This window comes from Salvelinus sp. IW2-2015, linkage group LG27, assembly GCF_002910315.2.
Source record: "Salvelinus sp. IW2-2015 linkage group LG27, ASM291031v2, whole genome shotgun sequence".
In the NCBI taxonomy this organism is placed as follows: domain Eukaryota; kingdom Metazoa; phylum Chordata; class Actinopteri; order Salmoniformes; family Salmonidae; genus Salvelinus; species Salvelinus sp. IW2-2015.
In genome coordinates, this window is record NC_036867.1 from 15,360,134 (window position 1) to 15,385,877 (window position 25,744).

The window sequence follows — 25,744 nt, forward strand, 5'->3', positions numbered from 1 at the left end:
GTTTTAATGTGATTTAATTGCACAACCTAAATATTCTAACTGTTCATTACCAAGAATAGTTTGCAGGGAACTGCTTTGATTTTGCTCTTGCATGTTCTCTGTCTTCCTGGGTGCCAGTTATGACTAAAGTATGCAGGTTTTGCTTTGATTGTTGTTCTGATTAATAGATTGTATCTCATTAGTTTGTTTTGTGTGTTTTTGTTGTCATAGTAACCCTTAACAAATACTCAATTGGAGGCTTAGGGCAAAGCCAGATTTTTCAAGGCAAATGTTATTCATGAGACATAGCATGGGTCTCTTCTGTCTGTTACAATACAGAGACAGAGGATTTCCAACAGTGTTAAGTTGTGTCAGATATTGGGGTATCTATTTATTTATGTTCTGTACTGGTTAAAGCTGTTCGTGACTTTATCTGTGAGTGGATGAAACTTGTTTTACCATGTTTGTGGTGAATAAAGCCATATTTCCCAAGTTTTTTGTGTTTGAATAAAGCTGTATTTGTGAAAGGCAGCTAGCTACCTGAGGTAAGATTAGTGCGTTGCTGTGATTAAGTGCTCCTGTGTTAAAGTAGGGAGCCGCCCGGCCGAGCCTAGAGGTAATCTCCCTGACTACTCCCCTCCCTCCCCTTCCCGGCCTGGCCGGCCACTCGCTGTCAGACAGACAGGCCTCAGGAGACTTCACCACCTCTCCTAGTACACAGGAGCACCACATAAAGCCACTCTTTCTTGGACTGTAGGGTACGTCTATCAGTGTGTTCTCTCTCTCTGTCTTGTTCTCTCTCTCTCTCGCTCTCTCTCTCTCTCTCTCTCTCTCTCGCTCTCTCTCTCTCTCTCTCTCTCTCTCTGTCTTTTCTTATCCATTTTCCTGCCCTGTTCCTGCCCATTTTCCTGCTCCCCCCCAAACCATCCCACTCCCAGTCTGTGCAGGTGACCCCCCCACCCACCCACTCTGTTGATCTTGCTGTGGGGATAATGGTCTGAGCCGGTCGGTTATGCCATTAGCTATCCCAACAGAGCTAAACCCAGCTGCAGACTGAATTTACACAGATTCACACCAATTAGACTAGATTCTCCAGTCTAGCCCAAGGGGAAGTGGGTCACCTGTTATAAAGGGGGGTGGGGGTGCAAATGTTTCACCTGTAGGGCGAAATATTTGCCTATCTGTGTTTTGTGTATGAGTTTGGGGTTTTACTTATCTATTACAGTATATAAAGAGAAAATGGCTGTCATATGCAGCGCTGGATTAATGACTATCTTGGATGTTTTAAGTGGAAAAAAAGCACAATGCGTAACAAATTAGATTAATAAAATAGGACCGGGACAGAGCAAGTCACCCACACTCGGATATGGTTTATCCATATATTAAAAACAAGCCTTTTATTGTTCTTGAAGATTTAAAATCTCTAAAATGACAGCATCATTAGGAGTGTGGGAAGTACAGGGAATAACCTTGAGTGCCAACCTCTGCTTGTGTTACATGGGAGAGATTTCAAAACATTGGACATGAACAAAGTGGAGGAATATACGGCTTTGGAACATGCTTCCTCTAGAGTACTGAAAATGTATTCTGGGGTCAGGGGGATTGACCCCTTAGAGAAGACCCTCTTCCTTTCAAAAGGAACATCTTTATTTATAAAACGGTACCCAGTTGTTCAACTATAAATACATCTGAATTGTTGTCTTGATGCACTTCATAATACCTTCCTCATCCTTTCAACATCAAATGTCCATATCCTTTTATCTGTTTTCTGAATGAATCCATGCTATAGATATACCACCTGTTGAAAAACTTAAACATATACCTTTCATTTGGCTATCAAAATATATTTGTATAAAAATGTTTAGTATTGTATGACTCTCCATTGTCTAGCATGGGTGTAGTAAATATACTCAAATTTAATGGCCTCTGCCATTAATCAGGGGAGACTAAATCACTTAGAAACAGGATGTCCGGGACATAAACTGTATTCCCATACTGTGAAAACAAGGCGCCATGTGTAAATCAGACCCTGAGATCACCTCTATTCTGAACGGGGCAGGAAGCCGGTCTAGAGTCTTCCACTGTGGATGAACTTAGTTGCCAGGTGATCTGTTCGACAACATTCCACAATGATACCGTCAAGAAAAAAAAGATCTATATTTGTTAGATTTTTTTTACATTGTTGTGAAATTAATCAAGGCTACCACTAATGTCTACACAGTATACAAATAAGTTACCTATCTATGGCTAAAAAAACTGCTTCAATAAATTTGATTATTAATAACTTTAAACACATGGTCTATAACCTCTACAGACGAAGTAAATGTTGCTATATATAAACAATGAAAATATTGCACTAATAACTAAATATGGCTACCTATGTGCTTGAATATACTGTAAGAATCTATGTGGTACAGTGAAAAGAGGAGGTCATGTAATTAAAAACCAAAAAACAGAGAAGGGAACATCTATTTTGGTTCAAAACTTTATTTTTTAAAAGTGCAAAAGTATAAAACAGCTATACATAAAACCTTCAAATAGTAACTGTACATTATTTATTATCACAAAATGTATTTATATTCCTGCTCAGGAGCTTTCCCCTTCGCACAGTGTGTGAAACTATCATCATCACAATTCAAATGTCCTATAGCTTCTCAGCTCATAAAGTGACACAAATTGACCGTCCTTCACACAAAAAGAAAATAACATACTGCATTTAAAACCTCAAATTAAAGAGTTCCCACTGTTCCAACTTGCCTTTAATGGTAACAGAATGAAAGAGAAAGACAGAGCTAGACAGGGAGGGAGAGAGAGCGAGTGAGAGAGAGCGACAGAGAGAGAGAGAGAGAGAAGATAGAAATAGAGAGAGGAAACAGAGAGAGACATTTGAGGTCAGGTTATGTACTGTAATAGCTGCAGTAGTAGAGACGTGATTGACAGACAGGGCGGACCAGGAGGTTAGGAGTTGTTGTAGTTACAGTAGTACACTGTGCTGGCGTCAGAGAGCACAGAGGATATCAGGCTCTCAGGTCCCTGCATGTTGGCCTCATGCACCCCATAAGACAGGCCTGTCATGTCTCCAGGTCTGGAGGAGCTCAGGTACTGCTCAAACTCACTGCGGTCCACCTCCCCTATCAGCTCTGAGGGGTGCATCTGCTCCACCTGGTCTGCTGGGTGGGGTTGGGAGTCTGGGGGAGGGGAGAGCTGTCCTGCCCCATGGCCTGGGTGACGCTTAGGGTGACTGGGGCTGCAGTGCTGGCTGTAGTACATGGCCAGTTGGTTGAAGGTGGGGGGCATGGGGCCAGCCTGGGAGGCTTGCTGCTGCTCTGTGGGGGAGGAGTGGTGTCTGTGGAGCATGGGGTTGGCGTGGTGGTTGGAGTGAGGCTCCTGAGGTGGGTACTCTGCCCCCTGGGAGTGGTAGGCATACACGGGCATCATGTGGCACTCCTCCTGAGAGTGGCTGTGGAAGAACATGGAGTCTGTCTCCACGGCATCCAGCGGGGACGTGTCGGGGGTGGGCAGGCAGTAGGATTCGTAGGAAGCCCCTCCGAGGGCCTGGGCTTCGCGGTAGTGGCTGAGGGATTGAGGAGACACTTGGTAGCCGTGCTCATGGTGGTAACCCATGCTCTCCATACACACCCTACCGTCCCCACCCAGGGAGGTGCTCTGCTGGTCGGACATGCTGTGGACCAGGAACCCGGAGTCCAGGCGCTTAATCCTCTTCGCCTGCTTCCTCCTCCGGGGTCGGTACTTGTAGTTGGGGTGGTCCTGCATGTGCTGCACCCGAAGCCTCTCAGCCTCCTCTACAAACGGCCGCTTCTCTAACACAGGAAGGGCTTTCCACGACTTCCCTACAGATCAACAACAAAGTCCACGTCAGTTATAGCGGCATCAGGCATGCAGTCTGGTGATGCGCTCCAAAATAGCTCATCGTCAATTTAGTAACAGCAGAACTTTCATTTCGAAATAACATTAGTGTTATTATTGATCGTACATTTGTTGTGATTCATTCATTTGAGTTACCTCGACTATATTTCAATGGCCAGAATAAGGGCAGGGCGTTAGCATCATGTGCTTTTTCAAGATAATTTGGCCCTATGCAAATAGCCTACTACAAACCAAAATCATGGAAGTATAGGCATAAAATAATATTTATAATATTGCTGCTCGAATAAATGCAGTATGCTTCCACGTGGTAACATACTGCTTAAAATTATACAAATTCCCTAGCATTTGATCACTTATGAAATATTATTTAAATACTTGCTAAACAAGAAATTCCCATTGGTCTTTATAAATATCACGTCAGTAACAGGCCTACACAATCAATTGCTATTTAATTTCCTTACCCAACATTTTGCTCAACTCCGCATTGTGCAGGTCTGGATTTTGTTGTGCCAGCCGCTTGCGCTCATCCTTCGCCCACACCATGAACGCATTCATGGGTCTCCGGATCCTCGGCTCATTCTTCCCACGGTTCTGGTTCCCGGAGCTGGACTCGCTCTTCTCTTTGGTGTCCCCGAGAGGGCTCAGGGGGTCTGCCCACTGACAGTGTCCCATTCCAGGCATCATGACTGAGATCGCGCACCTAGCCTGGTTCTGATCGTCACTGGCGTAACCCGCATCGGGACTACTCATCGCTGTCCACCTTCGGGCTATCGACACCAACCAGGCAGCAACTCACGTAAATAAAATGAGAAAATAAGTGTCACTTGCTGTGTAGGTATATAAAATGAAAGTTTTAATAACGCAAGTAAGAGTAACGATTCAAAACTGAGTGGAAAATATCCGTGACTGTTAGATAATAGCTTGGAGCTGACTAAACTAGAACTGACTATCTTACTCTGAGGTTGGGGATACTATAAGCGCATAGGCAACCAATCACAATAGGGTGGGAGTGCCCAGTACCCCTGAGGTGTAAAAAGTTTCAAGTAAGCTGCCTTCCAGCCTTGTTGGGAGCGGGATACCACACATTGTCCTCTATGTGTAATGTGAGGTGCCCACTGTTAGAGAATGGATTAAACATTTCATTTGAATTTAAATGTATATTCGTTGTTTTTTCATGTGATACAAGACTGTGGGCGTAGGCCTACTGTTACTGTGCATTTTGCAGTTATGATTCAAATAGAACATATTGCATTCGTGACATAAACTCCACAAAATAATTTAGGATACATCAACCTATAGGGTTATAGGGGGAAAATAATGCCAAATTGAGCAAATATCAAATAATTAATAGTCTACAAAGTCATTTATTTCCGAAACATTTGAATTAAATCCATGTGCTGCTGTTCTGCGAGACATGTTCTCAATTGCTCATGCCATACCTTTCAAATATTTATTTTTACGTTTTTTGTCATGTTTATATCATTTATATCACTTTATACCACCTGTAAGTTTAAACTATCCTAAAGTCTATATTATTCAGACATAGGTCTAATACACACGCACTCTCTTTCATCTGTGTATTGAGATGCTGTATTTGGTAACTGGAAATTCAGGTTTACGCAGGAAATAATTATATTTCTAAAGCACAGATTTTAGCATCAGTCTGCCAGGGTTCACAGCCATTGACTGAGGCTGGATGTAGATTATGTTGATTCAAAGAAGCGTTAATTAGGGGTTAGAAATTCTTATAGGAGATGCTGGTGAATACACTACATTTGCAAACAGTCGAGATAGATTAAATGAACACCCATCTATCGGCCTTTGTTGTCTGTGAAGTGCAGAACCTGGGACCACAGTTAGGGGACACAAGGGCCATACGCAGTGGTGATTATTGGGCCGTATTCTTCAAGGCCGAACATGACATGGTTGTCTCTGACAGCAAGGCTAGGGTAGGTCTCCAAATCGGTTTCTCTCACCCTAGCAGAAGTTATTTTTTAAATGTAACCTTTATTTAACTAGGCAAGTCAGTTAAGAACAAATTCGTATTTACAATGACAGCCTACGGGGAACAGTGGGTTAAATGTCTTGTTCAGGGGCAGAACGACAGATGTTTACCTTGTCAGCTCTGGGATTCACCCTGGCAACCTTTCAGTTACTGGCCCAATGCTCTAACCACTAGGCTACCTGCATTATATCCCTGTCTTTTTCACTTGAAACTGTCAAAACAAGTAATTAAATTAGGTTGAATTTAATTACACTAATATATCACAAATTTGATTTGATTTGATTTGAAGTATGTTGCAGGTGACCTTGGTCACTCTGGATCCTAAACGCTACACACACTACTCTCCTCCACACATTGGCAGGAGCTCACCTGGGCTGAGTACTGGCATCTCAAATGTCCTACTTCTTGAGCTCCTGTTCCTCTATAGAATACTAGCTCAAGAGTATTGTGGAGCTCCTGCACCTAAATATAAACAACACCGGCACCCAAAATGAGTACTAGTACCCTTTTCAGTCAAAGTCAAGCACTGGTGGTGGACGAATGAGAGTGTGTAATTGTGTATACTTTGTAACGTAATTCATCAGTGCTTAAAATTAGGAAGAAAAGAAGTCCAGCAGCCTGAAAAAGCAATATATAGGAAGTATTTAAAACTTCAGAAAAATCACTTCTTCTTTTCATCGGCCACAGATATGACCACTGCTCACAAAAATGTTTTTATAAAACCATGGCTGATCCCTTACATGAGACCCGAGAAAACAAGGTGAGGTGAGAGAGCTACTGTTGATTGAATCAGCTGCAGCCAGAATATCAGTCCACCCACACACCTAACACTATTTTAATGTTTTAATAAGCAGTTGAGAACCAAGCCGTGTCCATAGTGGTCAGGAATCAAAACAACAGCCAGAGACTGCAGGCGTCCTTATCAGTAACGGCAGGGCTTAACCTGCCAGCTCCTTCTTTTCTTCATCTGTCCTCGAGCCGTTCCCATCATGCCATGTAAATACAGTTAGATACAGCATGTCAGACTGGAGCCTTTCCTCTCTCAGGTCAAAGAGGGCTGACAGAAATATGAGAGATGCTTATACAACCCCATCGTGCCCTGTCTCGGTATAGCAAAGGGATCCAGAGTATCCTGGTTGACCCTTTTGGAGGGGGTGGTGTTAGAGGGGTCTTGCTCTGTCACAGTCCAGCGCTGGGACAGGATCTGGTGCTATAATATTGGCATCGTCTATTTTACCGCTGATGACCTGATACGGTTTTCCCCCGTGGTCTCATGAGACTGGACTGAAACCTCACGAGTTTGAAAATGTGTGTGTGCATGTTTATATATGTCTATGTGTGTGTGTGCATGTGTGAGTGCCAGCAGCCATGATACGTGTGTGTGTGTGTGTGTTGTGTGGTGTGTTGTGTGTGTGTGTGTGTGTGTTGTGTGTGTGTGTGTGTGTGTGTGTGTGTGTGTGTGTGTGTTGTGTGTGTGTGCGTGCGTGCGTGCGTGCGTGTGCGTGCGTGCGTGCGTGGCGTGCGTGCGTGCGGTGCGTGCGTGCGTGCGTGCGTGCCATGGCGGTCTCCTGGTGTGTGGGAGGAAAATTACTATCTTTTGATGGGAGAAGTCATAAAGCCACATTTCCTATACAAGGTGAGGTTCAGAGTCCCCCCGAGGAGGGGAGTCGGGCAATAAGGGGAGGCGACACACCCGCGGCCATCCCCCATCCTCCCGTGTCCCCACCCGTGCCTGGGGAGTCTGGGGCTGGTGGGGGCCAGGGCTCTCGACGCCAGCCTCTGGGCTCCACGCTCAGGGAGAGGTCACTAGGCTTGCTTACACAATGGCATTATCTCAGTTCCAGCCTCGGTCTACTGCAGCGGTGAGCACTTCCTGTCCCTCCGCGAGAACTTCCTGTCCTTGGCGTAGCAGCACAAACTGTCCGCCTTCCAAGCGGGTTCTGACACACTGTCGAGCTGCGGTCGCCAGACTCGCTGTATAAATGTCTGTGGGCGGTTTCTTGGGAATTGCACAATGCGATTGCCGAGTCCTTTGTGTTGAGTTGCGAGGCAGCCATGTTTAGCTTAAATCACTGGTACGGAAGGCATATATATGTTAGCACTCTACTCATTCCCTAGACACTCTCAGGCTATAAGAGCCTGAGCTCGGTCAAAGCCACAGAAAGGCAAAGGTTTACCAATGACCTACTACTCAAGTTCAAACATCATGGTTCATTCATTGGAAGAATTTATAATTTATGCTATTTTGAAACATCAATTCTTCAAATTTCAAGGCCCTCCAACAGTGACACACAAAAAAACACATGAAAACACAAAATGAACGAACGAATGAATAAATGAAGGCTAAAACACGCATAGTGCAACCAATAGGACGTGAATAGAATACATGTGTGTGATAATCTGTGATTCTATGAGTGTTTAGACTAGGTCTGATTATGATTACCTTTGTGCACCTGCCTGGGGGGGGGGGGGGGGGGGTGTGTGGGCTTGCAGGAACGGGGAACGGGGAGGATGGAAGAGGAGGTTAAAGAGGGTAGAATGTATATGTAACAGGTGTTCTTAGTCATACACCATACTCCTCTCTTCCATCACAGTATGTAAATATGAAATCACAAAGACTAAAGATGATTAATGTCAACTTCATAGTTGCTCAAGAAATCAAATCAAATTTATTTATATAGCCCTTTCGTACATCAGCTATATCTCAAGTGCTGTCAGAAACCCATTCTAAAACCCAAACAGCAAGCAATGCAGGTGTAGAAGCACGGTGGCTAGGAAAAACTCTCTAGAAAGGCCAAAACCTTAGAAGAAACCTAGAGAGGAACCAGGCTATGAGGGGTGGCCAGTCCTCTTCTGGCTATGCTGGGTGGAGATTATAACAGAACATGCCAAGATGTTCAAATGTTCATAAATGACCAGCATGGTCAAATAATATAATCACAGTAGTTGCACGGGGGTGCAGCAAGTCAGCACCTCAGGAGTAAATGTCAGTTGGCGTTTCATATGCCGATATTTTAGATATGTCTCTACCGCTCCTGCGGTCTCTAGAGAGTTGAAAACAGCAGGTCTGGGACATGTAGCACGTCCGGTGAACAGGTCAGGGTTCCATAGCCGCAGGACGAACAGTTGAAACTTGAGCAGCAGCACGGCCAGGTGGACTGGGGACAGCAAGGAGTCATCATGCCAGGTCGTCCTGAGGCATGGTCCTAGGGCTCAGGTCCCCCGAGAGAGAGAAAGAAAGAGAGAAAGAGAGAATTAGAGAGAGCATACTTAAATTCACACAGGACACCGGATAAGACAGGAGAAGTACTCCAGATATAACAGAAATGCCATCAGACGCCTCCATTAAGGCTGAGTTGTGAAGCAACATGTAGTTAAGATGACATGCTGTGTCTATTACTTTGGGAAGCCCCTTATACTGTAGAAACACAGCTCTCGGAAGCTGTAATAACCCGGCTATTCAGTATCCGTACTTTCCATTGTGTAATCAAATCGGTGAATGTATGTTTGACTATGATATTTAGACTTTTTATGTTTGTTTTTTCGTTTTTTATCATCTCATTACTAATCTGCTCCATGAAACATATATAAGATATGAAAGCTTGTGCTCAGGTCAGGTTACGTTCAGATGGCTGATGGGAAAGGTTGTGTGGTGGTTGAGTGTGGTCCTGTTCCTTTCTTACTTCCCTGTGTTAAAGCCTGTGACCTCGCTGTTTGAACTCCACAGTCCCACAATACCTCAGTGTGAAGCAGATCAGAAAATTAACAAGAGAAAGATCTTACTTTCTTTCTGTCCCCAACTGACATACCTGCCAGTCGATGTTGTTCTTGTAAAATATTATGTGTTTTCAATGACTTACCTTGTTAAATAAAGGCAAATGAAACAGTCACTGAATACAGGGCATTCGAAAGTATTCAGACCCCTTGACTTTTTCCACATTTTGTTACCTTACAGCCTTATTCTAAAATGGATAAAATATTTGTTTTCCTCATCAATCTACACACCACACCCCATAATGACAAAGTGTAAACAGCTTTGTAGAAATTGTTGCAAATTTACAAAAAATCTAAAACAGAAAGACCTTATTTACATAAGTATTCAGACCTTTTGCTATGAGATTCAAAATTTAGCTCAGGTGCATCCTGTTTCCATTGATCATCCTTGAGATGTTTCTACAACTTGATTGGAGTCCACCTGTGGAAAATTCAATTGATTGGACATGATTTGAAAAGGCACACAACTGTCTATATTAAGGTCCCAGAGTTGACAAGGCAGGTCAGAGCAAAAACCAAGCCAATTGTCCGTAGAGCTCCGAGACAGGATTGTGTCGAAGCACAGATCTGGAGAAGGGTACCAAAACATTTCTGCAGCATTGAAGGTCCCCAAGAACACAGTGGCCTTAAATGGAAGAAGTTTGGAACCACCAAGACTCTTCCTAGAGCTAGCCACCTGGCCAAACTGAGCAATCAAGGGGAGAAGGGTCTTAGTCAGGGAGGTGACCAAGAACCCAATGGTCACTCTGACAGAGCTCCAAAGTTCCTCTGTGGAGATGGGAAAAACTTGCAGAAGGACAATCATCTCTGCAGCACTCCACCAATCAGGCCTTTATGGTAGAGTGGCCAGACGGTAGCCACTCCTCAGTAATAGACACATGACAGTCTGCTTGGATTTTGGAAAAAGGCCCTTAAAGACTCTCAGACCATGAGAAACAAGATTCTGTGGTCTGATGAAACCAAGATTGAACTCTTTGGCCTGAATGCCAAGCTTAACGTCTGGAGGAAACTTGGCACTGTCCCTACGGTGAAGCATGGTGGTGACAGCATCATGCTGTGGGGATGTTTTTTAGTGGCAAGGACTGGGAGACTAGTCAGGATCGAGGGAAAGATGAACGGAGCAAAGTATAGAGAGATCCTTGATTAAAACCTACTCCAGAGCTCTCAGGACCTCAGGTGAAGGTGAAGGTTCACCTTCCAACAGGACAACGAGAGAAAATAGCTGTGTAGCGATGCTCCCGATCCAACTTGACAGAGCTTGAGAGGATCTGCAATGATGAATGGGAGAAACTCCCCAAATACAGGAGTGCCAAGCTTGTAGCTTCATACCCAAGAATACTTGAGGCTGTAATTGCTGCGAAAGGTGCTTCAACAAAGTACTGAGTAAAGGGTTTGAATCCTTATGTAAATGTCATCATTCCGTTTTTTTTATTTTATACATTTGCAAAACATTTCTTAAAACGTTTTTTGCAAATGTCATTATGGGTATTGTGTGTAGACTGATGAGGGGAAAAAACGATTTAATCAATTTTAGAATTTGGCTGTAACGTAACAAAATGTGGAAAAAGTCAAGGGTTTTGAATGCTTTCAGAAATCACTATACACCCCCCCTCTCTTAGCCTAAAAGCTGTGGTGCGGTGTGTGGTGTGTTGTGTGTGTGTGGTGTGTGTGTGTGTGTGTGTGTGTGTGTGTTGTTGTGTGTGTGTGTGTGTGTGTGTGTGTGGTGTGGTGTGTGGTGTGTGTGTGTGGGGTTGTGGCTATAGATCCCCCTCCTCAGGGGATCTGCTGGAACATGAGGGCCATGAGGAAAGGGGTGCAGGGGTGGATGTGTGTGCCTCAGACAAGAACAACACAGAGTAAACCCTCTCCACTCTCTTTTCATTGTTCTGAAGGCGTTAATCTGTCAGGGATCTGCTGGGAATCAGGTGGGAATCTCCTTGGGCATATTGTCATCGTTACCGGTCTGGGCTCATTCTGGTACCCTCTAGTCCCTTTCTACCACCCCAACACACACACTCATGCATGCTCGCACACTCACACACACACACACACACGCACGCACACGCACGCACACGCACGCACGCACACGCACGCACACGCACGCACACGGACGCACACGCACATCGCTCTGGGCTGATGTAGTTGTGATCAAACCATTTCTTGTTTATCTCCACAGGTCAGTTTAGAGATGAGCATTTCCGCCTCATCACCCGCCTCACCTTCACTCTCTGTCTGTTTGATTAATCCCAGTCCTGGATCCAAGACACGTTTTCAATCTTCCTCTAGTCATGCTAACAGGAGGATGTTTGAAAACATTTCACCTAAAGTTGTGGTAACCTCTGGTTTTGTAGACTTCCAGGGGGTCGAGCAACAATAAGACGGAAACGCAAAGTAAAATAATCAAAGTCACTTTCCTGAGTACATGACATCTATGGTGGGGTTTCTTCACTCATGTAGCGTATGGCTTCATAGGATATAAAACCATTCCTCTTCAGTTTACAGTAATGTACTGTTCAACCAAAGTTTCTTTGGAATTTACGGTAACATACTGTACGTTTTTTTCACAGTAACTTACAGGTAACTGGCTGCCAGTAACTTACTGTAAAAAACACAGGATTGTTTTTACAGTGCATATACAGAAAGGATAATGGCAAGGAAAAACACTTAACATGTTGAAATGCCTTTTCACAAGGGATATACAGACTAAAATTAAGATAAGATTATAGGATGAGTCCCTTTAGGTCCCTACTGCAGTCTGTAGAGTGATTGGGGACGTGTGTGTCTGAGTCCAAATGAATCCAGACTTAAATGAAGGTACAGTCTGATTAAAGTGACCCCCTCCTTTCTATTCCAGTAACTTTACCTGTGATTGATACGTCATTGTGTCATCATCACCATTTTAGGATAAAAAGGATAAATGTCTCACTCACTCGTGAATCACATTTTAAAATAGAAGCACAGGGGTGACTATTAGTTAACCGGGGAAAGGGAAAACCCATGTTTCCTTACTCAAATGAACAGAGAGGTCAGTCCTTAAAGGGAGGACAATGGCTGCATCCCAAATGGCGCCCTATTCCCTATATAGTGCACTACTTTTGACCCAAGCTCTATTGGCCCGGGTCAAAAGTAGTGAACTATATAGAGAATAGGGCACCATTTGGGACGTAACCGATCTCTTTCATCTTGATCACTTTTACTGCCCTGACCTGCCTAACTCTCCACCAATGACCACTGCATTGTCTTGGCCCACGGGCTAATTGTGACTTGTGTTTATCATTTTTATGACTTTATCCGTGAAGACAGAGGTATGGCTGGCTTCCTGACACTCCAGGCGTCTTTTCAAACCAATCACATTATTAGGGTCAACATTGGACGCCCCGTCTTCAAACTGTATTGTTTTCGGCAGTGCAATAATGTTCCCAAACTGATAAGACCCTATCTATTTTGGGTTTTGCGCAGAGAGGGATTTGTCCCTGATACATGATTTCTGTGTTCCAGGGAAGAAGTTATTTTAAGAGTTAAGTTTCAGGGAAAGCGTAAACTGTGTGATAAATGGGGGATACAGTAAAATCAAAAAAATATCTCTAAGATCTGAGTTGTGATATGATAAGGATGACTCGTGGTGAGAAAAATGTGTAACCTTTATTTAACTAGGCAAGTCAGTTAAGAACAAATTCTTATTTACAATGATGGCCTACCGGGGAACAGTGGGTTAACTGCCTTGTTCAGGGGCAGAACAACAGATTTTTACCTTGTCAGCTCAGGGATTTGATCCAGTAACCTTTTTTTGTTACTGACCCAACGCTCTAACCACTAGGCTGTAGATTGTCTTTAAAGGGGCCATCAGCAGTTAAGACATCTATTTACAGTGGGGCAAAAAAGTATTTAGTCAGCCACCAATTGTGCAAGTTCTCCCACTTAAAAAGATGAGAGAGGACTGTAATTTTCATCATAGGTACACTCAAACTATGACAGACAAAATTAGAAAAAAATCCAGAAAATCACATTGTAGGATTTTTATATGAATTTATTTGCAAATTATGGTGGAAAAATAAGTAATTGGTCACCTACAAACAAGCAAGATTTCTGGCTCTCACAGACCTGTAACTTCTTATTTAAGAGGCTCCTCTGTCCTCCACTCGTTACCTGTATTAATGGCACCTGTTTGAACTTGTTATCAGTATAAAAGACACTGTCCACAACCTCAAACAGTCCACTCCAAACTCCACTATGGCCAGACCAAAGACCTGTCAAGACACCAGAACACAAAATTGTAGACCTGCACCAGGCTGGGAAGACTGAATCTGCAATAGGTAAGCAGCTTGGTTTGAAGAAATCAACTGTGGGAGCAATTATTAGGAAATGGAAGACATACAAGACACTGATAATCTCCCTCGATCTGGGGCTCCACGCAAGATCTCACCCCGTGGGGTCAAAATGATCACAAGAACGGTGAGCAAAAAATCCAGAACCACACGGGGGACCTAGTGAATGAACCTGCAGAGAGCTGGGACCAAAGTAACAAACCCTACCATCAGTAACACACTACGCCGCCAGGGACTCAAATCCTGCAGTGCCAGACGTGTCCCCCTGCTTAAGCCAGTACATGTCCAGTTCCGTCTGAAGTTTGCTAGAGAGCATTTGGATGATCCAGAAGAAGATTGGGAGAATGTCATATGGTCAGATAAACCAAAAATATAACTTTTTGGTAAAAACTCAACTCGTCGTGTTTGGAGGACAAAGAATGCTGAGTTTCATCCAAAGAACACCATACCTACTGTGAAGCATGGGGGTGGAAACATCATGCTTTGGGCCTCTTTTTCTGCAAAGGGACCAGGACGACACTGATCCGTGTAAGGAAGAATGAATGGGGCCATGTATCGTGAAGATTTTGAGTGAAAACCTCCTTCCATCAGCAAGGGCATTGAAGATGAAACGTGGCTGGGTCTTTCAGCATGACAATGATCCAAACACACCGCCCGGGCAACGAAGGAGTGGCTTTGTAAGAAGCATTTCAAGGTCCTGGAGTGCCTAGCCAGTCTCCAGATCTCAACACATAGAAAATCTTTGGAGGGAGTTGAAAGTCCGTGTTGCCTCAGCAAACAGACCCCAAACATCACTGCTCTAGAGGAGATCTGCATGGGAGGATGGGCACCAAATAAGACAGCCAACAGTGTGTGAAAACCTTGTGAAGACTTACAGAAAACGTTTGACCTCTGTCATTGCCAACAAGGGGTATATAACAAGGTATTGAGATAAACTTTTGTTATTGACCCAATACTTATTTTCAACCATAATTTGCAAATAAATTCATWAAAAATCCTACAATGTGATTTTCTGGATTTTTTTTTCTCATTTTGTCTGTCATAGTTGAAGTGTACCTATGATGAAAARTACAGGCCTCTCTCATCTTTTTAAGTGGGAGAACTTGCACAATTGGTGGCTGACGAAATACTTTTTTGCCCCACTGTATGGACTTTAAAATGAATGACATGTACCCATTGATTAGAATATAACTTATAAATGCCTCATGAGCTTAGCTCAATTGTCGTTTTGATATCATGGATGGTCAGTCCTTGCATCCAGGGTTCTGTCTATGAATTTCTCCAGCCCCATCTCTCAGCTTTTTACCGCTTTGTTATTGTTTCTACTGTTGATTGTCCGTTTAAACAGCGGTATTGTTCCTCTGACAACTAGCTACCACATAAATAGTACTCTCCACGTCTTGGCATGCGTTTGACCCCTCCGCCCTGAAAAGAAGTCCCTCAATTCATCTCATCTGTCATACATACAGGCGACGCATAATAACACCTTCCTATTTCCATTCCTACAGTTCAACACATGTAGATGCCTATGCATCCACATTTGTGTGCCTTTTAACTAACTGGTGAGTGCTGAATATGAGTTAATTCCTAATCTGGGCACCATGGCCCATGCCTTTGAATGGGATGAGGGGGACAGTGGGGCCTTTGTATGTCACAATCAGGGTGTGAATCGATTCCTCAGGCGGTCAAACACTCCTCACTCTTTCATGCGTGGCCTTTGCCTGGTCGAGGTGCTAAAGCGTCACCACAGAACACAACACTGATACCCCCAAGGGTGCTAACAGAACACCATGTTGGCGCGAGGGGCGACCAAGGCGACCAATACCGATCAATAGTGTGTGATCAGTGGTCTACCCCCTCTCTCTCTCTCTCTCTCTGTCCAGGCACAGACAGGGAATCTGTGGATCAATATGGCGAAGCACGAGAGCTGGAGAGGAAGAATTATCTCTTAGACTGAAGATAAGAGAGACACCATTGCATTCAGCTACAGCATAAACATCTGTATCACTGGTTTGGTTTGGCTGGACTTCTACTTATTCAATTATGAAGAAACTCAATGCTACTGCATTGATATAAGTTTATGAGATGGTCATGTGTGGTTTGTTCATTTGTCGACTAATTGATCATTGTTTATTGCCGTGATTTAATGTCATACATTTGTCGTAAAGAGATTGCAATTACGATTTTTTTTGGACACCATTGTTCATTTTCGGGAACTTCCTCACAAACGTAGTGACTTCTCCTTTGATGGTTTGTGGCGACACGCTCTTCACAACGCTCATATCCCCTTCATTTTTTGAAGATCACTGCACCGTCACAATGATGCTGACCTAATACACATGCAGAGTATTCAGAAAGTATTCAGACCCCTTGACTTTTTCCACATTTTGTTAAGTTACAGCCTCATTCTAAAATTGATCTTCGCACATTAGCCCATAATGACAAAGCAAAAGCAGGTTTTTAGAAATGTTTGCGAATTTATTTAAAATAAAAAATGGAAATATCACATTTACAGTACATAAGTATTCAGGCCCTTTACTCAGTACTTTGTTGAAGCACATTTGGCAGCGATTACAGCCTTGAGTCTTCTTGGGTATGATTGGCACACCTGTATTTGGGGAGTTTCTCCCATTCTTCTCTGCAGATCCTCTCAAGCGCTGTCAGGTTGGATGAGGAGGGTCGCTGCATAGCTATTTTCAGGTTTCTCCAGAGATGTTCGATTGGGTTCAAGTCCGGGCTCTGGCTGGTCCAGTCAAGGACATTCAGAGACTTGTTCCGAAGCCACTCCTGCATTGTCTTGACTGTGTGCTTAGGGTCGTTGTCCTGTTGGAAGGTGAACCTTCGCCTCAGTCTGAGGTCCTGAGAGCTCTGGAGCAGATTTTCATCAAGGATCTCTCTGTACTTTGCTCCGTTCATTTTTCCCTCGATCCTGTCTAGTCAACCAGTCCCTGCCGCTGAAAACATCCCCCACTGCATGGTGCTGCTACCACCATGGTTCACCGTATGGATGGTGCCAGGTTTCCTCCAGACGTGATGCTTGGCATTCAGGACAAAGAGTTCAATCTTGGTTTCATCAGACCACAGAATCTTGTTTCTCATAGTCTGAGAGTCTTTAGGTGCCTTTTAGCAAACTCTAAGAGGGCTGTCATGTGCCTTTTACTGAGGAATGGCTTCCATCTGGCCACTCTACCATAAAGGCCTGATTGGTGGAGTGCTACAGAGCTGGTTGTCCTTTTGGAAGGTTCTCCCATCTCCACAGAGGAACTCTGGAGCTCTGTCAGAGTGACCATCGGGTTCTTGGTAACCTCCCTGACTAAGGCCCTTCTCCCCCCCGATTGCTCCGTTTGGCTGGGCGGCCAGCTCTAGGAAGAGTCTTGGTGGTTCCAAACTTCTTCCATTTAAGAATGATGGAGGCCACTGTGTTCTTGGGGACCTTCAATGCTCAACTGTGGGACCTTATATAGACAGGTGTGTGCCTTACCAAATCATGTCCAACAATTGAATTTACCAGAGTTGTAGAAACATCTCAAGGATGATCAATGGAAACAGGATGCACCTGAGATAAATTTCGAGTCTCATAGCAAAGGGTCTGAATACTTATGTAAATAAGGTATTTCTGTTTTCTGTGGAAAAAGTCAAAGGGTCTGAATACTTTCCGAATGCACTGTATCAACCCTTACAAAAATGTCCATTCAATATAATGCACATAAGAATTCACATTTTCTGTTGCATTAGGATTATTTTCCTGCTGTAGCAAACTGGCTCAAACGAAGATCCTACAACTGTATAATGCCCATAAAGGAAACACGGGGCATTACACCCTAAATGTGCTTGTCCATAAAAGACCCACACAGCCATATCCATTCAAATATTCATAACAGTTCAAAATAATGAACTTGTAGTTGTGTTGTTCTTTCTCCATGTCCCTACATGTTTTACAATATAATATAAAAACACCTTCAATTATGGATATTCTTTCGTTTATTGTGTTTCATATGTAGGCCTAACTTTCCAAATACAGTCTAATCAACTTGCAGATTTGTTCCACTTAAAACAATGGCTACTGCACATGCAGCTTCTCTTCCTACTCCCATGCATATGCCGTTGAAGTCGGAAGTTTACATACACTTAGGTTGGAGTTGTTAAAATTCGTTTTTCAACCACTCCACAAATTTCTTGTTAACAAACTATAGTTTTGGCAAGTCGGTTAGGACATCTACTTTGTGCATGACGAGTCATTTTTCCAACAATTGTTGACAGACAGATTATTTCACTTATAATTCACTGTATCACAATTCCAGTGGGTCAGAAGTTCACATACACTAAGTTGACTGTGCCTTTAAACAGCTTGGAAAATTCCAGAAAATTATGTCATGGCTTTAGAAGCTTCTGATTAGGCTAATTGACATAAATTGAGTCAATTGGAGGTGTACCTGTGGATGTATTTCAAGGCCTACCTTCAAACCCAGTGCCTCTTTGCTTGACATCATGGAAAATCAAAATAAATCAGTCAAGACCTCAGAAAATAATTGAAGACCTCAACAAGTCTGGTTCATCCTTGGGAGCAATTTACAAACACCTGAAAGTACCACGTTCATCTGTACAAACAATAGTACGCAAGTATAAACACCATGGGACCACGCAGTTGTCATACCGCTCAGGAAGGAGATGCATTCTGTCTCCTAGAGATGAACATACTTTGGTGCGAAAAGTGCCAATCAATCCCAGAACAACAGCAAAGGACCTTGTGAAGATGCTGGAGGAAACAGGTACAAATGTATCAATATCCACAGTAAAACGAGTAATATATAGAAAATAACTTGAAAGGCCGCTCAGCAAGGAAGAAGCCACTGCTCCAAAACCGCCATAAAAAAGACAGACTACAGTTTGCAACTGCACATGGGGATAAAGATCGTACTTTTTGGAGAAATGTCCTCTGGTCTGATGAAACAAAAATAGAACTGGTTGGCCATAATGACCATCGTTATGTTTGGAAGAAAAAGGGGGAGGCTTGCAAGCCGAAGAACACCATCCCAACCGTGAAGCACGGGGGTGGCAGCATCATGTTGTGGGGGTGCTTTGCTGCAGGAGGGACTGGTGCACTTCACAAAATAGATGGCATCATGAGGCAAGAAAATTATGTGGATATATTGAAGCAAAATCTCAAGACATCAGTCAGGAAGTTAAAGCTTGGTCGCAATGGGTCATCCAAATGGACAATAACCCCAAGCATACTTCCAAAGTTGTGACAAAATGGCTTAAGGACAACAAAGTCAAGGTATTGGAGTGGCCATCACAAAGCCCTGACCTCAATCCTATAGAAAATTTGTGGGCAGAACTGAAAAAGCGTTTGCGAGCAAGGAGGCCTACAAACCTGACTCAGTTACACCAGCTTGTGGGATGCTTGTGGAAGGCTACCCAAAACGTTTGACCCAAGTTAAACAATTTAAAGGCAATGCTACCAAATACTAATTGAGTGTATGTAAACTTCTGACCCACTGGGAATGTGATGAAAGAAATAAAAGCTGAAATAAATCATTCTCTCCTATTATTCTGACATTTCACAGTCTTAAAATAAAGTGGTGATCCTAACTGGGACTAAATGTCAGGAATTGTGAAAAACTGAGTTTAAATGTTTTTGGCTAAGGTGTATGTAATCTTCCGACTTCAACTGTACATGCAGGCCTACCCTGGCATTATATTGTCCTCTATGGTGCTTAAATGACAGAAAAGGTAGAGGAATGTGCAGTGTGTTGTTATCACACAGCTGTGGTTTTATGGAGGAAATGCACTGTGTGTGAGTGCTTCCTCCCTGAGCTCTTCCCTTTACACTAACGGTGTATAGAAGCAGTACTATTGACAGGAAGATCCTACTTTAATGTTTATACCACATGTTAATTAGCCTCACATTTTAATTACACTCCCATACATGTTCTCATCACTCACAATGTAAGGAGTCCGTACCATTCACTTAACGCTCACATGTAGCGTCCATGAAATTAATACTCTCAAATATGCCAGTCTGTGCAGTCATATATCAAGACAGATGGTTTGTGACACTAATAATGCTGAACAAATGACTTGTGAAAATTGTATTTATTTTCTTCATTTGATGACAGCTTTTTGTGGATATTATTTTACCTTTCAGTGCAGGAATTTAATTGAGTTAAGATAATTGATCATCTAAAAATATGACAGTCAAATGAACGTATCCAGTTGTCTACATTACATACATTTTCTAAACTTTACTCAGTGACATGCACACAGAGGAATCGTTTTATCAATACTTAAGGTTGGATGTCTTTTCGACATCAAGGGGACTTTTTGCTCCGGATAACCTCTCACTGTCTGAGTTCCTGATGTTAAAACAGAGATAATCTCCTGACAGGTCATTTACACACAATGGTGTGGAGCATCAGTATCAACTCAGTCACAACTCAGTACCCTCACCAAGTCAATGTGCTTTCAAAGTCCACCTCAATCTAAATATAAAGAACCACAACATTTTCCTCCATTAGAACCTAAACTTATTTCCCAAAAGCCTTCAAAGCTAACACAAACAGATACATTAGTAATGTAATTAGTAGTTTAATTCCATCTTTTATGGAAGGTGGAATGTCTTACAAGGATCAATAGTATTGTGTATTTATTACTACGATGATCAGTGTGAGGACAGTGTCTGGATCTAAGCATTACACTTAGCCTCACACTTAACTTTTGACCTTTCAACCTAACCTCAATGACCAGTGTCAGCTGACCAACTTCCCCCTGTGATATTCTCACAAGATAAGAGGGGAAACTCTCAGACATACCCACAGTCAGAGACTCTGAATACTATCCACTGCCATCAGTATACACAAATGCACAATACAACATTCATACACTTACATAGTCAGCGTCGCAAATGGCGCCCTATTCCCTATTAAGTGCATTACTTTTGACCAGGGCCCATAGGACTCCGGTCAAAAGTAAGGCGTTGTGTAGGGAATAAGATCCACAGGCATATATTGAGACCTAAAAGACACTTGACCACTTCTGAATGTAAAACATATCTTTCTGACATTGTGGTCGATGCACAGCAAGTGGACCTTGAACTTTGTAGCGATTGCTGCATTTGCGCAGCAGGTTATAAGGCTTTCTGGCTCGATACCATCAAAAACATTGTCTTATTGCTGGGGGCTGTGGAGTATTTGGGACCTTATCAGATGGCCTTGTGGCTTTACAATAACACTGGCTCTATCAGGGCCGGGCAGACCCCTATCTGGCAGCGCTGGCCTACAACAACTATAAATACAGCATGCAAACTACGCACACACACACACACTCAAGACGCTCCCAACCTGGGGTGTGTGTGCAGTCACTAAAACATGGGATTTATAACGGACTGATCATGACACTGCTGGGCAGTAAGGGTATTATTCTAGGACCAGACGTGTCAAGCGTTTAGAATAGGAGTGCTGATCTAGGATCAGTTGTGCCTTTTAGATCACAATGATTAACACTCCCATTCTGAGTCTCTTGGCTGATGATGAGAACAACCCTATTCCACCCGAGGAGGAAGTTCATTTGAATGATGTGGAGACAACGTGTGACGTTGAATCGCTGAAAGCAAATTTCACATTTCATAACCTGCTGCCACATGAATGACCACTTTAATACAATTCAAGGCCCTAGGCCTATTACAGTTTTGGAATCACCAGTGTGGTGCAATCAAATACATTTCCACCGAATTGTGATATCTGTGGCCACAATATTGTACGGCGATGCACAGTATGAATTTCCCTTTATTAGGTAGGAGGTCAAGCACAGGTTTGATGGACCGTTTCTTATGAGGTGCAGATCTACTCCCATTGTGTGATGAAGCACAGATTTGCTGAGAAAATCAAAGCTGCTGATTTCCTGCACTGAGGAAACCCCCTTTACGGAGAATGGCTTGATAATGCCCCAGAGTGCCCCAAGCATCCGTTAAGATAAATAAATTAATAAATAAAAACACGTCCGACGACATTAAATGTATTGTTCCTCTTTCAGGCTATGAAGTAGGAACCATATTGTTTATAATAAATAAGTGTATTAGCAGTTTTGGGCCAGGTGGGTGACAGGGTCCGGGATATCCCCCTACGGCCCCCGCCGCTCACACCCCTAGGCACCTACGTGCCCAGGGCAGAACGCTTCCATTTAAGGCGGTGGTGGCCTAGGAAGTGGGGTGCTGGGTAGTGGCAGGCTGACTAGGCTGAGCCCCTGTCACGTTTTCTCTTGTGATAAGAGCAGGAGCAGGAAGCCATGTGAGGGCAGGAAGGAAGAGTGCTTAAGCTGCCTGGAAGGAGTGAGAGAGACGGGAGCAGTGGAGAGGGAGACTGAGCGTAGAGAGAGAAATACCATCAACGTATATACGGGGAGTGAACAATAGTAGCAAGAGGAGAGCGGGAGTGAGAGGCGAAAAGAGAAAAGCAAGCTGTGTGTGTATGTCCCCAATGGCACTATGGGTCCTGGTCAAAAGTAGTGCACTACATAGGGAATATGGTGCMACTTGGGACGTTTCCTGTACTCCAGTCCAATGACCTTAGTGGAGTCTCTCTGTCTGTCTGATGAAACCACAGGCTTAGACAGGTGGGGAGGCTACAGCCCTCTGGCCACAGTGGACTGAGTTCTCTGTTGGGAAGCCCAGAGGGAAATAGGGAACCTGAAGTCCAGGGGGGAAGTGGGTGGACGACTACATTTGGTTAGAGAGGCCAGGAAACACTGCTACATACATCCACAGCTCCAACAGACCACACAATAACTAAGAAATAATATGTATGGAAATTAGTAATCATAATGCCATATTGTGGTAGTAGTAGTAGAGATAAAATGTGATAATATGATACATGTCAATTACATAAAACCCACAAAAAACATATACAGCTAATAATAAGTAAAATAATACATTCAACAACCCTTTCCTTCCTATGTTAAAAGTGGAAATAAATATGTGCTATGAATATAAAGACTGACACCCCTGAACTATTTGGGTCGTCATAGTCACAGGTGAGAATGTCAGAATCTCAGCTCCACCACTCAACTCTCTGTTTTTCTCAATTCCCTCTTTTTAATCAGTCTGTTCATCTAAAAAGGATTTCTCTATTTTGAGATTTTAATCCAGAGTCTGTGTTAATCTCTGGAACTCAGGGATTGGAAGAGAGTATGAACGGGGCATCAAATTAATTTCATGGGGCTCAGTGTGAACTGGGTATGGCCATGAAGGTCAAATATTCACTGCCGCTTTTGTTAATTTTCCAGTCATATGAAAACATATCTGGAAACTTGAAGACAGGAATTCATGTTAGCCAAAGGGTGGAAATGTAACTAAATTAAATGTTATGTGAACAAGGACTGATTATATAAAGAGCAGTCGTTGGAGCAATATAGTCTTGTAGGCCTATGGATGGGGAAAAATACAGGTCAAAGATGGCTGTGATTAGGATTGATTCCAGCGCACAGGTAGGCGTTGCAGGCTAGAGTGAGCCCTCCCCTGGAGCTAACTGGGATTGCACCATTCTTCCAGGGCACTCAGAGTTTACTGCACTCCATGACTGTGTCCCAAATGGCACCCAATCTCCAATAGTGCACAACTTTTGTCCAAAAGGCTCTGGTCAAAAACAGTGCACTAACATATATATATTTTGAAGTCAGTTGAAGTCAGAAGTTTACATACGCCTTAGCCAAATACATTTAAACTCAGTTTTTCACAATTCCTGACTAATTCTAGTAAAAATTCCCTGTCTAGGTCAGTTAGGATCACCACTTTATTTTAAGACTGTGAAATGTCAGAATGATAGTAGAGAGAATGATTTATTTCAGCTTCTATTTCTTTCATCAGAATCCCAGTGGGTCAGAGGTTTACATACACTCAATTAGTATTTGGTAGCATTGCCTTTAAATGTTTAACATGTTGTCAAATGTTTCGGGTAGCCTTCCACAAGCTTCCCACAATACGTTGGGTGAATTTTAGCCCATTCCTCCTGACAGTGCTGGTCTAACTGAGTCAGGTTTGCAGGCCTCCTTGCTCGCACATGCTTTTTCAGTTCTGCCCACAAATGTTCCATACGATTGAGGTAAGGGCTTTGTGATGGTCACTCCAATACCTTGACTTTGTTGTCCTTAAACCATTTTGCCACTATTTTGGAAGTATGCTTGGGGTCATTGTCCATTTGGATGACCCATTTGCGACCAAGCTTTAACTTCCTGACTGATGTCTTGAGATGTTGCTTCAATATATCCACATAATTTTCTTGCCTCATGATGCCATCTATTTTGTGAAGTGCACCAGTCCCTGCTGCAGCAAAGCACCCCTACAACATGATGCTGCCACCCCTGTGGTTCACGGTTGGGATGGTGTTCTTCGGCTTGCAAGCATCCCCCTTTTTCTTCCAAACATAAAGATGGTCATTATGGCCAAACAGTTCTATTTTTGTTTCATCAGACCAGAGGACGTTTCTCCAAAAAGTACAATCTTTGTCCTCATGTGCAGTTGCAAACTGTAGTCTGTCTTTTTTATGGCGGTTTTGGAGCAGTGGCTTATTCCTTGCTGAGCGGCCTTTCAGGTTATGTCTATATAGGACTTGTTTTACTGTGGATTTAGATACTTTTGTACCTGTTTCCTCCAGCATCTTCACAAGGTCCTTTGCTCTTATTCTGGGATTGATTTGCACTTTTCGCACCAAAGTACGTTCATCTCTAGGAGACAGAAGGCGTCTCCTTCCTGAGCGGTATGATGGCTGCGTGGTCCCATGGTGTTTATACTTCAGAAGCTTCTACAAGCTGTTTAAAGGCACAGTCAACTTAGTGTATGTAAACTTCTGACCCACTGGAATTGTGATACAGTGAATGATAAGTGAAATAATCTGTCTGTTAACAATTGTTGGAAAAATGACTTGTGTCATGCACAAAGTAGATGTCCTAACCGACTTGCCAAAACTATAGTTTGTTAACAAGACATTTGTGGAGTAGTTGAAAAACAGGTTTATTTGACTCCAACCTAAGTGTATGTAAACTTCTGACTTCAACTATATATATATATATATAGATATATAGATAGATATATAGATAGTACCAGTCAAAGGTTTGGACACACCTACTCATTCAAATATTTTTATTTTTACAAAAATAATAGTGAAGACATCAAAACTATGAAATAACACATATGGAATCATGTAGTAACCAAAAAAGCGTTAAACAAATCATTCTCTCAAACAGCTTCATGAGGTAGTCACCTGGAATGCATTAAACATTAACAGGTGTGCCTTGTTTAGAGTTAATTTGTAGAATTTCTTTCCTTACTAAAATATTTGAGCCAATCAGTTGTGTTGTGACAAGGTAGCCCTATTTGGATAAAGACCAAGTCCATATATATCATCCCTTCTGGTTTGCGCTTAGTGGGGCTATCATTTGTTTTTCAACAGGACAATGACCCAACACACCACCAGGCTATGTAAGGGCTATTTAGCCAAGAAGGAGAGTGATGGAGTGTTGCATCAGATGACCTGGCTTCCACAATCACTCGACCTCAACCCAATTGAGAGGGTTTGGGATGAGTTGGACCGCAGAGTGAAGGAAAAGCAGCCAACAAGTGCTCAGCATATGTGGAAACTCCTTCAAGACTGTCGCAAAAGCATTCCAGGTGAAACTGGTTGAGAGAATGCCAAGAGTGTGCAAAGCTGTCATCAAGGCAAAGGGTGGTTACTTTGTGGAATTTTTTTGAAGAACACTTTTTTGGTTACTATGTTATTCCATA

General features: G+C 43.0%; 1 protein-coding gene across 1 annotated transcript; it reads right to left on the reverse strand.

The window, feature by feature from the left end:
* Positions 1-2,793: 2,793 nt before the first annotated feature.
* LOC111953955 (transcription factor Sox-17-alpha-A) lies at positions 2,794-4,815 on the reverse strand. The gene is made up of 2 exons (XM_023973439.2): positions 4,329-4,815; positions 2,794-3,830 (listed from the first exon to the last, which is right to left on the reverse strand). The coding sequence occupies exons 1-2, from the start codon at positions 4,615-4,617 to the stop codon at positions 2,938-2,940; spliced, it is 1,182 nt and encodes a 393-aa protein (XP_023829207.1). The 5' UTR covers positions 4,618-4,815; the 3' UTR covers positions 2,794-2,937.
* Positions 4,816-25,744: the final 20,929 nt, after the last annotated feature.

Coding starts and splice junctions, on each gene's coding strand:
- LOC111953955 (XM_023973439.2), bottom strand. CDS start 4,617: ATGAGTAGTCCCGATGCGGGTTACGCCAGTGACGATCAGAACCAGGCT. Junction 3,831..4,328: donor GGAGTTGAGCAAAATGTTGG/GTAAGGAAATTA, acceptor GTTGATCTGTAG/GGAAGTCGTGGAAAGCCCTT.